The 11677-nt window shown below is 61.2% G+C and overlaps 2 protein-coding genes across 2 annotated transcripts; both read right to left on the bottom strand.

The window, feature by feature from the left end:
- Positions 1–602: 602 nt before the first annotated feature.
- LOC144246166 (serine/threonine-protein kinase pim-1-like) lies at positions 603–5220 on the bottom strand. The gene is made up of 8 exons (XM_085579517.1): positions 5159–5220; positions 4221–4336; positions 3649–3752; positions 3506–3556; positions 2839–3205; positions 2270–2446; positions 1844–1948; positions 603–658 (listed from the first exon to the last, which is right to left on the bottom strand). Exons 1-8 carry the CDS (start codon positions 5218–5220, stop codon positions 603–605), a joined length of 1038 nt encoding a protein of 345 aa, XP_085435643.1.
- Positions 5221–6925: 1705 nt separating this feature from the next.
- LOC146767676 (serine/threonine-protein kinase pim-1-like) lies at positions 6926–11543 on the bottom strand. The gene is made up of 8 exons (XM_085579516.1): positions 11482–11543; positions 10544–10659; positions 9972–10075; positions 9829–9879; positions 9162–9528; positions 8593–8769; positions 8167–8271; positions 6926–6981 (listed from the first exon to the last, which is right to left on the bottom strand). Exons 1-8 carry the CDS (start codon positions 11541–11543, stop codon positions 6926–6928), a joined length of 1038 nt encoding a protein of 345 aa, XP_085435642.1.
- Positions 11544–11677: the final 134 nt, after the last annotated feature.

The following is an 11677-nucleotide window of genomic DNA, read 5'->3' as shown; positions in this document are numbered from 1 at the left end:
AAATTGAAGGTTCTAAATTCTTAGATTCAGGACAAATAAAATACTGCTAATTTTCCTTCAGCTATTTCTTTTCTTGTTACACTTGTGTGACATCAGAGAGATGTCAGCGTGACATCACAGAGAGGTCTGTGTAACATCACAGGAGCTTGTGTGACATCACAGATGGCATTGTGACATCACAGAGAGCTGTGTGACACCACAGATGCCCATGTGTTACCACAGAGAGCTGTGCAACGTCACAAAGGTGTCAGTGTGACATCATAGAGATGTCATTGTGATGTCAGAGGAGGTTGTGTGACATCACAGAGAGCTGTGTGGCATCACAGATATTAGTGTAACATCACAAGGATGTCCATGTGACATCACAGAGAGATTTGTGACATCACAGAGGTGTCAGTGTGGCATCACAGAGAGCTGTGTGACATCACCCATGGAAAACCTCTGCCACAAATGGCATTCCTGAGATCAGGGCTCCACCTTTGCAGCGTAAGGGTGCTTGTGATGGAATGGGATGGCTTGGTTCCAGTTTTGCTCTGACAGTGGCAATGACAGCAGGAGAATGCGCTGTTGCCTCGCAGAGGCAGCCACACTATTTTCTGCTTTTAATGAGCAGTCGAAGGTTCTGATAATGTGTGAACCTGGAGCTGCACTGCCTCAGCTGGTTCTCTTCAATAATGCAGAGTCTTCACTCAAGGTTCAAGTGATGTGCAGTTGAAGATAAACTGTCATAGTGTATTTTTTCTCCTTTCTTTTATACATGACAAAAAAAATCTAAATGTGCATGTCAAATCTAAAGCTTGCTTTCTTTTTAGATGAGTGATGCAGATCTTCTTTGTGGCTACTGCACAGGTATTGAAACTGGCTTTTTAAAATTATGCTATCCAAACCAGTTTCAATATATTTTCCCTTAAAATTATTTTTAAAAACTTTGCATTCCAAGGTAATGTCAAATACATATTTTATCATCTTGCCATAGTATAAATCGAAACAACAAAAAAAATCTAATAAGTATTGGTTACAACCGCTACCTCTCTATAAAGTAGTTGTCCTGGTTTGTAAGATAAGCTTGTATTCTATTTGCCATCTGTTGGAGGTTGGGCAGGTTTATTATCTCTTGCAAGAACGATGGTTTGCTCTGAAGAGGTAATCGTTTGTTAATGGGCCATTGACTGGCTCACTGCAGGCCCGGTAACGTAACACCATCCCAATTTGAGATGCTCCACCCAGAGGGGGAAGCCAAGCACTCTTTTATGGTATAAAGTGGTACCTTTTTGGGAGACAGAGCAGCTCTCTCTTTGCGGGATTCCGAGAGAAGCAGCTCCTTCAGCGAGAATCCCAGAGAACTGCCTAGCCCTGCCTCCCATTTCATAGGAAGAAAGAAAAAGAGTTCAGCAGGGCTCAACCTGAAATGATATTTTGTAGCTTCTGGCTCTCCTCAGAGTTCTGCTAAGAGAGGAACGTCTCTGTCCCTGAAACCAAATAACCCCTGGAATGCACACATGGACCTGTGTGTCACTTCAAGAGACACCAAGAAGCCCTGCCACTTTGCAAGAGCAGCTGTTGTTCCACTGCCGCATTTCTTGGCTAGGCAAAGCCCCTCCTACCCGCACTACGGCCTGAGCTGGAAGATATAAAGAACCAGCCGGGAGGGCAGGCATGGAAAGCTTGACAAAGGCTGAAGGCAGCACTCTGATTCCCCCCTTGCCCAAGACGTTTCTTTAGCTGAAGTTGCTGAAAAGAACCAGCCCCTTGACACACCGCAATGGGTTTGCTGTTTTATTTTTCGGCTTCTCAGTCCTGCGCGGGACTCGCTAAATTGGTGCTGCAGAGGCTCCGGCAAGGCATGAAAAGCGCCGGCCCCGCACCCAAGGGTGGCATGAGATCTCCTCCAGCTCCGGCCTGTCCGCAGGGTGCTTGGCCAAACACCATCGGATCAGGTGCTGGAGCTCTGGGGAGAGAAGGCAGAAAGCGCCGGTCACTGGCAGAGTCTCCTGCCCAGCTGCCCCCGTCGCCCGTGGGGCCCGGGCCATGTTGTGCCGGGCTCTGGGCCGTGCCGGGCTCCCGACCGGCTCTGCCCCACGCGGGAGAGCGGCACGGCGGGACACGGCCGCCTCCTCCGGCCGCCCGTGCCGCGCTGACCCCGTCGGCACGGGCCCCTCCTGCGGCCGGCCCTGGAGGGCAGATCCACGTCCCGCGGAGCTGGTGAGGGCCGCGCCGAGCTGCGCGCCGCCAGCTGCCAAAGCCCGCCGGCTTGAGGCCGGACACCCACCTGGAGAGAGCTGCTGCCGGAAGACGAGCTTGCCCAGCACGATGTCAGGCTCATCCTGGAAGGGGAGGCTCCCGCAGACCATGACGTACAGCAGCACGCCCAGGGACCAGATGGTGGCCGCGTGGCCGTGGTAGCAGCCGAGCCAGATCCACTCGGGCGGGCTGTACACGCGCGTTCCTAGGGGAGACAGGCGGCGCTGGCCGGGCGCAGGCTGCTGCCTTCCAGAGCCTGGCGGCGGCCTCCGGCCCGAGGCAGGGGCTGCAGCCGTGGCCACAGCTTCCCCCCGAGGCCACCCCGCGTCCCCCAGCCAGCTGGCCAAAGGCACGAAACCATTCCGCAAGGCCAAGAAGGCCAGCGGAGCAGCCCAGGCCCTCGTGGGCCCGCTGAGCCCAGGGGCCGGGAGCCGCTTTTGCCCCCCCTCTGTCGGCAGGGCCGGCAGCCGGCTCCTGGGGCTCGGCATCCGCCCCGTTCCTAAAGGCGGCCGGCTGAAGGACGCAGCCCGCAGCCCAGGAGGGAACGGGGCCGTGCGGTGCCTGGCACCGGGAGCAGGGCTCAGGCCATGGGCTCACCGGCAAACCCCGTGAAGGCCCGCTCCTGGAGGAAGGTGCCGCAGCCGAAGTCAATGAGCTTCAGGTGGCCGCTCTCCGGGTTCACCAGGAGGTTCTCTGGCTTGATGTCCCGGTGCAGGACGCCGCAGGCGGTGCAGTGCCGCACGGCCTCCAGCACCTGGCAGAAAAGCCAGCGCGCCTGCTCCTCGCACAGGCAGCCCTGCTCCTGCAGGAACTGCAGGAGATCCTGCGATGCCTCCGGACGCTCCAGCACTAGCACAAAGCTGTCCGGCAGCTCAAACCAATCGAGGAGCTGGATGATATTCTGGCAGCCAGAGCCCACCTTCTCCATGAGCACCACCTCCAAGGGCACGCGGGTGCCGTCGGGCTGTGAGCAGGAGAAAGTCAGTGCCTGCAGCAGCCTGCTGCTGCTGCTGCTGCTGCTGCTGCAGCAGCCCTGGGGCTGCGCTGCGCCCTGCCCGGGATGCCCCAGTGCCCCCTGGCGCAGCCTCCCAGGCGCTTGCGCTTCCTCCCGCCCGGGGGATGCTCGGGGCTGCCGCTGCCCGGCCCCAGCTCCGCTCTCCGGTGTGCCCAGGCCCGCGGGGCTGCGGCTCCGCACGCTGAGCCCGCCCCGGGATTCTCCCTGCCCGCCACGCCCCGCTCTGTCCCGCTGGCCCCGTTCACTCACCAGCTCGTCCCACTGCAGGACGCTCTCCCGGGCCACGCGTTTGATGGCCACCTGCGAGCCACGGAGAGAGGAGGGCTGAGCTCCAGCCCTGCCGCTCCCCGCCGCTGCCCCTCCTGCCCCGCCCGGCCGTGGCGGCCACTCACCGGGCTCCCGTCCGAGAGGCGGATGCCCGAGTAGACGGTGCTGAAGCCGCCGCTGCCCAGCTGCGGGCCCCACAGGTACAGCTCCTGCCGCTGCCTCTGTTGCCCTGCGGCCGAGAGAAGCCATCAGCCTTGCGCCCAGAACCCCCCGCAAGTGCCCGCGAGTGAAGCGGGCCGGGCCCCCGCGGCCGCCGCGCTCTCACCTGCTTCCTGCTGCGCGCCGGGCAGCGGCCACCGCCCTGCAGCCGCCGGGCTGGCGAGCGGCAGAGCCGGGCCGGGGCAGCGCGCACAGGCGGCTGCGGCAGCCCCGGGGCAGCGGGGCAGGGCGGCACCGTCGCTGTCCCCGGCGGCGTGGGCTGGGCTCTGCTCCTGACGACGGCCGGGGCTGCAGCCCGAGCCTTGGCACAGGGGGATGCCAGGAGCGGCTGCAAGGCAGACAGGGCTTTTTCAAGCCGTGCCGTCGGAGGCACTGGAAACAGCCGGCGACTAGGCTGCTCGCAGGGGCCCTGGCCTGGCCTGGCCGCGCCCCTCCAGAGCCCCGGGGGAGCCGCAGGCAGCTCCTCGGGAGATCTCACCTGCTACTAGAAAGGCCTTGGCAGCACTCGAGGGCTGTCTTGGGGCAGCTTCCTGCAGATGGAGGAACCTCCGTGCTGTCTGGAGGCCCGTCTCCACCACCAGGCTGGGGCTGTTGCTGGCGGGCAGAACCAGAAGAGCGTCCTGGCTGTCCTGGCTGCTGTGGGATGCCCACTGCTGGCTGCAGGACGCTTGCTGCCCCGCCAGCTGCTCCTGAGCAGGCTCCCCTGCATCGGGCTGGGCTCCCAGTTGGACTTCTGGGCTTTCCCTTGCCATGCCAAGGTTCAGGATTTCGCCCGTGTTGTTGTAGTCCGTCAGTCCAAGGGAGCTGGGAGACCTGTCCACGGGCTCTGCTCCTTCTGCAGGCTGACAGGTCTCACTGAGCCTCTGCAAGGGATGGAGGCTGTCAGAGATAGCAGAGGCTCCTGGCAGGATGCAGGGTCTCTGACAGCCTGAGCTTCCTGCATGGATGGTGATGTCTCTCCCCTGCTGTGCCATCCTTGCAGGCCGTGAGGCTCTCCCAGGGATGGAGAAACTTGCTGGGAGCAGCCTCTGGACGGGATGGAGGCTTCTGGAGGAGCTGGCTAAGCCACAGCAGGGCAGGTGGCCTTGGTTCTGCAGCTCCTCCAGTTCTTTCCACAATGCCTGCCACATCCCAGAATAGAGCGGGTCACGTGTCCTGTTGCCATCCCCGAGGTGCAGCATCAGTTCCTGCAGCTCCCGGGCCTCTGCCAGGCAGGGGCCGCAGCTGCAGGGGCTGCCCAGGGGGCTGGCGGGAGCACGTGGCCGCTTGCCAGGAGTCGCCCGAGGCCTGGGGAACCTGGGAGCCGCAGGGGCTCCTCGCTTCCTCCGTGAGCCTCTGGGCTGGACCCTGGGGCGCTTCCTCCACTTCCCTCTCCGTGTCCGCCGGCCCCGCGGTTGCCGGTGGCCAAAGGCCCACCAGACAGCCACGGCGGCCAGCAGCAGGAGAAGCACGGTCAGCAGGACGTCACCGGCACCCATGGCTCCGGCACGTCCCGTCGCGACTGCACTGGCAGCTGCGGGCGCTGGCCCGTCTCACACTGCGACAGCGCGGTGATGTCACAGCGATGTCACAGTGCTGCGGCCAGCACAGCCCTGGGACATCACAGCCCTGCCTCACGCCAGCGCTCTGCCCCTTTGTGCAGTCACAGCCCTGCCTCGGCCCCGCCCTCCGCAGTGCCCCAGGAGGGATGAGGGGGCTCCCTAGGGGCACTTGCCAGCTCTCTGGAGCAGAGCGGGTGGAAGATTCTTCTTTACGTAGGACACAGGGATGAGGAGGGGAATGTTGATGGTCTCACCTCCTTGCTGGCAGAGCACGGGACATGGATTGTCCAATGTGCCACTGCAAAGTCCTTGAGGAGGGCAAGCCCCGCTCAGCAACATCCAAGCCATCCGTGTGCTATCCACCACATTCCCGTGCTGAATCCAAACCCAGCTCTTTGCCGCTGCCTGGGAAGAAAATGGATCCTATCCCCTTGAAAACCAGTACATCACCATTCTTCACCCAGCACACCCTGTCTCTGTTTGTCTCACAGCTGGACACCTGCTCCAGATGTATTCTGCGAGGAACAGGATCAAAACTGCACTTAAAACCCTGAAATAGAACCTGCTTTGCCTTCCCATCATCCATGAGACCAGGCCAGGACATCGCTGCTGTTTCTATGCTGCTGGAACTCCAGTGGTGTGAGCTCCAGTTGAGGGATCTGTGACCTGTGGACGAGCCCAGAAAGGAGCAGGACACCCGCAGGCATCCGCGGCTGGGAATAAGCCCATGGCAGAGCAGGAATCTCTCAGAGTACCTGTGGCCATGGTTGTTTCCATGGCCAAGAAGGGATTGTGGCCCAGGGATAAACCTGAAGCCTCTGTGGCTGTGGATTAGGCCATGCTCAGCAGGTAGCCCTCGAAACATCAGTGCCTGTGCCTGGGGTCGTGCTGGAGCACCTGAGAGCCATGACCATGGAAGAACCCCTGGCAGAGCAGTTACATCCTTGGGGGTGCTGCAGCCGTGGTTCAGGCCAAATCCTTTTCTTTACTGGGGATGGAAAACTTCATTGCCTATAGTTAGTATCAAATCATGTTTGTAAAAATTGAAGGTTCTAAATTCTTAGATTCAGGACAAATAAAATACTGCTAATTTTCCTTCAGCTATTTCTTTTCTTGTTACACTTGTGTGACATCAGAGAGATGTCAGCGTGACATCACAGAGAGGTCTGTGTAACATCACAGGAGCTTGTGTGACATCACAGATGGCATTGTGACATCACAGAGAGCTGTGTGACACCACAGATGCCCATGTGTTACCACAGAGAGCTGTGCAACGTCACAAAGGTGTCAGTGTGACATCATAGAGATGTCATTGTGATGTCAGAGGAGGTTGTGTGACATCACAGAGAGCTGTGTGGCATCACAGATATTAGTGTAACATCACAAGGATGTCCATGTGACATCACAGAAAGATTTGTGACATCACAGAGGTGTCAGTGTGGCATGACAGAGAGCTGTGTGACATCACCCATGGAAAACCTCTGCCACAAATGGCATTCCTGAGATCAGGGCTCCACCTTTGCAGCGTAAGGGTGCTTGTGATGGAATGGGATGGCTTGGTTCCAGTTTTGCTCTGACAGTGGCAATGACAGCAGGAGAATGCGCTGTTGCCTCGCAGAGGCAGCCACACTATTTTCTGCTTTTAATGAGCAGTCGAAGGTTCTGATAATGTGTGAACCTGGAGCTGCACTGCCTCAGCTGGTTCTCTTCAATAATGCAGAGTCTTCACTCAAGGTTCAAGTGATGTGCAGTTGAAGATAAACTGTCATAGTGTATTTTTTCTCCTTTCTTTTATACATGACAAAAAAAATCTAAATGTGCATGTCAAATCTAAAGCTTGCTTTCTTTTTAGATGAGTGATGCAGATCTTCTTTGTGGCTACTGCACAGGTATTGAAACTGGCTTTTTAAAATTATGCTATCCAAACCAGTTTCAATATATTTTCCCTTAAAATTATTTTTAAAAACTTTGCATTCCAAGGTAATGTCAAATACATATTTTATCATCTTGCCATAGTATAAATCGAAACAACAAAAAAAATCTAATAAGTATTGGTTACAACCGCTACCTCTCTATAAAGTAGTTGTCCTGGTTTGTAAGATAAGCTTGTATTCTATTTGCCATCTGTTGGAGGTTGGGCAGGTTTATTATCTCTTGCAAGAACGATGGTTTGCTCCGAAGAGGTAATCGTTTGTTAATGGGCCATTGACTGGCTCACTGCAGGCCCGGTAACGTAACACCATCCCAATTTGAGATGCTCCACCCAGAGGGGGAAGCCAAGCACTCTTTTATGGTATAAAGTGGTACCTTTTTGGGAGACAGAGCAGCTCTCTCTTTGCGGGATTCCGAGAGAAGCAGCTCCTTCAGCGAGAGTCCCAGAGAACTGCCTAGCCCTGCCTCCCATTTCATAGGAAGAAAGAAAAAGAGTTCAGCAGGGCTCAACCTGAAATGATATTTTGTAGCTTCTGGCTCTCCTCAGAGTTCTGCTAAGAGAGGAACGTCTCTGTCCCTGAAACCAAATAACCCCTGGAATGCACACATGGACCTGTGTGTCACTTCAAGAGACACCAAGAAGCCCTGCCACTTTGCAAGAGCAGCTGTTGTTCCACTGCCGCATTTCTTGGCTGGGCAAAGCCCCTCCTACCCGCACTACGGCCTGAGCTGGAAGATATAAAGAACCAGCCGGGAGGGCAGGCATGGAAAGCTTGACAAAGGCTGAAGGCAGCACTCTGATTCCCCCCTTGCCCAAGACGTTTCTTTAGCTGAAGTTGCTGAAAAGAACCAGCCCCTTGACACACCGCAATGGGTTTGCTGTTTTATTTTTCGGCTTCTCAGTCCTGCGCGGGACTCGCTAAATTGGTGCTGCAGAGGCTCCGGCAAGGCATGAAAAGCGCCGGCCCCGCACCCAAGGGTGGCATGAGATCTCCTCCAGCTCCGGCCTGTCCGCAGGGTGCTTGGCCAAACACCATCGGATCAGGTGCTGGAGCTCTGGGGAGAGAAGGCAGAAAGCGCCGGTCACCGGCAGAGTCTCCTGCCCAGCTGCCCCCGTCGCCCGCGGGGCCCGGGCCATGTTGTGCCGGGCTCTGGGCCGTGCCGGGCTCCCGACCGGCTCTGCCCCACGCGGGAGAGCGGCACGGCGGGACACGGCCGCCTCCTCCGGCCGCCCGTGCCGCGCTGACCCCGTCGGCACGGGCCCCTCCTGCGGCCGGCCCTGGAGGGCAGATCCACGTCCCGCGGAGCTGGTGAGGGCCGCGCCGAGCTGCGCGCCACCAGCTGCCAAAGCCCGCCGGCTTGAGGCCGGACACCCACCTGGAGAGAGCTGCTGCCGGAAGACGAGCTTGCCCAGCACGATGTCAGGCTCATCCTGGAAGGGGAGGCTCCCGCAGACCATGACGTACAGCAGCACGCCCAGGGACCAGATGGTGGCCGCGTGGCCGTGGTAGCAGCCGAGCCAGATCCACTCGGGCGGGCTGTACACGCGCGTTCCTAGGGGAGACAGGCGGCGCTGGCCGGGCGCAGGCTGCTGCCTTCCAGAGCCTGGCGGCGGCCTCCGGCCCGAGGCAGGGGCTGCAGCCGTGGCCACAACTTCCCCCCGAGGCCACCCCGCATCCCCCAGCCAGCTGGCCAAAGGCACGAAACCATTCCGCAAGGCCAAGAAGGCCAGCGGAGCAGCCCAGGCCCTCGTGGGCCCGCTGAGCCCAGGGGCCGGGAGCCGCTTTTGCCCCCCCTCTGTCGGCAGGGCCGGCAGCCGGCTCCTGGGGCTCGGCATCCGCCCCGTTCCTAAAGGCAGCCGGCTGAAGGACGCAGCCCGCAGCCCAGGAGGGAACGGGGCCGTGCGGTGCCTGGCACCGGGAGCAGGGCTCAGGCCATGGGCTCACCGGCAAACCCCGTGAAGGCCCGCTCCTGGAGGAAGGTGCCGCAGCCGAAGTCAATGAGCTTCAGGTGGCCGCTCTCCGGGTTCACCAGGAGGTTCTCTGGCTTGATGTCCCGGTGCAGGACGCCGCAGGCGGTGCAGTGCCGCACGGCCTCCAGCACCTGGCAGAAAAGCCAGCGCGCCTGCTCCTCGCACAGGCAGCCCTGCTCCTGCAGGAACTGCAGGAGATCCTGCGATGCCTCCGGACGCTCCAGCACTAGCACAAAGCTGTCCGGCAGCTCAAACCAATCGAGGAGCTGGATGATATTCTGGCAGCCAGAGCCCACCTTCTCCATGAGCACCACCTCCAAGGGCACGCGGGTGCCGTCGGGCTGTGAGCAGGAGAAAGTCAGTGCCTGCAGCAGCCTGCTGCTGCTGCTGCTGCTGCTGCTGCAGCAGCCCTGGGGCTGCGCTGCGCCCTGCCCGGGATGCCCCAGTGCCCCCTGGCGCAGCCTCCCAGGCGCTTGCGCTTCCTCCCGCCCGGGGGATGCTCGGGGCTGCCGCTGCCCGGCCCCAGCTCCGCTCTCCGGTGTGCCCAGGCCCGCGGGGCTGCGGCTCCGCACGCTGAGCCCGCCCCGGGATTCTCCCTGCCCGCCACGCCCCGCTCTGTCCCGCTGGCCCCGTTCACTCACCAGCTCGTCCCACTGCAGGACGCTCTCCCGGGCCACGCGTTTGATGGCCACCTGCGAGCCACGGAGAGAGGAGGGCTGAGCTCCAGCCCTGCCGCTCCCCGCCGCTGCCCCTCCTGCCCCGCCCGGCCGTGGCGGCCACTCACCGGGCTCCCGTCCGAGAGGCGGATGCCCGAGTAGACGGTGCTGAAGCCGCCGCTGCCCAGCTGCGGGCCCCACAGGTACAGCTCCTGCCGCTGCCTCTGTTGCCCTGCGGCCGAGAGAAGCCATCAGCCTTGCGCCCAGAACCCCCCGCAAGTGCCCGCGAGTGAAGCGGGCCGGGCCCCCGCGGCCGCCGCGCTCTCACCTGCTTCCTGCTGCGCGCCGGGCAGCGGCCACCGCCCTGCAGCCGCCGGGCTGGCGAGCGGCAGAGCCGGGCCGGGGCAGCGCGCACAGGCGGCTGCGGCAGCCCCGGGGCAGCGGGGCAGGGCGGCACCGTCGCTGTCCCCGGCGGCGTGGGCTGGGCTCTGCTCCTGACGACGGCCGGGGCTGCAGCCCGAGCCTTGGCACAGGGGGATCCCAGGAGCGGCTGCAAGGCAGACAGGGCTTTTTCAAGCCGTGCCGTCGGAGGCACTGGAAACAGCCGGCGACGAGGCTGCTCGCAGGGGCCCTGGCCTGGCCTGGCCGCGCCCCTCCAGAGCCCCGGGGGAGCCGCAGGCAGCTCCTCGGGAGATCTCACCTGCTACTAGAAAGGCCTTGGCAGCACTCGAGGGCTGTCTTGGGGCAGCTTCCTGCAGATGGAGGAACCTCCGTGCTGTCTGGAGGCCCGTCTCCACCACCAGGCTGGGGCTGTTGCTGGCGGGCAGAACCAGAAGAGCGTCCTGGCTGTCCTGGCTGCTGTGGGATGCCCACTGCTGGCTCCAGGACGCTTGCTGCCCCGCCAGCTGCTCCTGAGCAGGCTCCCCTGCATCGGGCTGGGCTCCCAGTTGGACTTCTGGGCTTTCCCTTGCCATGCCAAGGTTCAGGATTTCGCCCGTGTTGTTGTAGTCCGTCAGTCCAAGGGAGCTGGGAGACCTGTCCACGGGCTCTGCTCCTTCTGCAGGCTGACAGGTCTCACTGAGCCTCTGCAAGGGATGGAGGCTGTCAGAGATAGCAGAGGCTCCTGGCAGGATGCAGGGTCTCTGACAGCCTGAGCTTCCTGCATGGATGGTGATGTCTCTCCCCTGCTGTGCCATCCTTGCAGGCCGTGAGGCTCTCCCAGGGATGGAGAAACTTGCTGGGAGCAGCCTCTGGACGGAATGGAGGCTTCTGGAGGAGCTGGCTAAGCCACAGCAGGGCAGGTGGCCTTGGTTCTGCAGCTCCTCCAGTTCTTTCCACAATGCCTGCCACATCCCAGAATAGAGCGGCTCACGTGTCCCGTTGCCATCCCCGAGGTGCAGCATCAGTTCCTGCAGCTCCCGGGCCTCTGCCAGGCAGGGGCCGCAGCTGCAGGGGCTGCCCAGGGGGCTGGCGGGAGCACGTGGCCGCTTGCCAGGAGTCGCCCGAGGCCTGGGGAACCTGGGAGCCGCAGGGGCTCCTCGCTTCCTCCGTGAGCCTCTGGGCTGGACCCTGGGGCGCTTCCTCCACTTCCCTCTCCGTGTCCGCCGGCCCCGCGGTTGCCGGTGGCCAAAGGCCCACCAGACAGCCACGGCGGCCAGCAGCAGGAGAAGCACGGTCAGCAGGACGTCACCGGCACCCATGGCTCCGGCACGTCCCGTCGCGACTGCACTGGCAGCTGCGGGCGCTGGCCCGTCTCACACAGCGACAGCGCGGTGATGTCACAGCGATGTCACAGTGCTGCGGCCAGCACAGCCCTGGGACATCACAGCCCTGC

Source organism: Lonchura striata, chromosome 4 (genome assembly GCF_050655825.1).
Source record: "Lonchura striata isolate lonStrDom1 chromosome 4, ASM5065582v1, whole genome shotgun sequence".
In the NCBI taxonomy this organism is placed as follows: domain Eukaryota; kingdom Metazoa; phylum Chordata; class Aves; order Passeriformes; family Estrildidae; genus Lonchura; species Lonchura striata.
Note: the sequence above shows the minus strand (reverse complement) of the source record. Positions and strands in the feature narration are given on the sequence as shown.

What these genes read in the sequence shown, in the direction of transcription:
- LOC146767676 (XM_085579516.1), bottom strand. Translation starts at nt 11,543, where the DNA reads ATGGGTGCCGGTGACGTCCTGCTGACCGTGCTTCTCCTGCTGCTGGCC. An exon ending in GCCTCTCGGACGGGAGCCCG is followed by an intron (nt 9,880 to 9,971) that starts GTGAGTGGCCGC and finishes CGTGGCTCGCAG; the next exon opens with GTGGCCATCAAACGCGTGGC. An exon ending in CCGGCAGCAGCTCTCTCCAG is followed by an intron (nt 8,272 to 8,592) that starts GTGGGTGTCCGG and finishes TTCTCTCCCCAG; the next exon opens with AGCTCCAGCACCTGATCCGA.
- LOC144246166 (XM_085579517.1), bottom strand. Translation starts at nt 5,220, where the DNA reads ATGGGTGCCGGTGACGTCCTGCTGACCGTGCTTCTCCTGCTGCTGGCC. An exon ending in CTGGCCGCCGTGGCTGTCTG is followed by an intron (nt 4,337 to 5,158) that starts GTGGGCCTTTGG and finishes TCTGCCCGCCAG; the next exon opens with CAACAGCCCCAGCCTGGTGG. An exon ending in CCGGCAGCAGCTCTCTCCAG is followed by an intron (nt 1,949 to 2,269) that starts GTGGGTGTCCGG and finishes TTCTCTCCCCAG; the next exon opens with AGCTCCAGCACCTGATCCGA.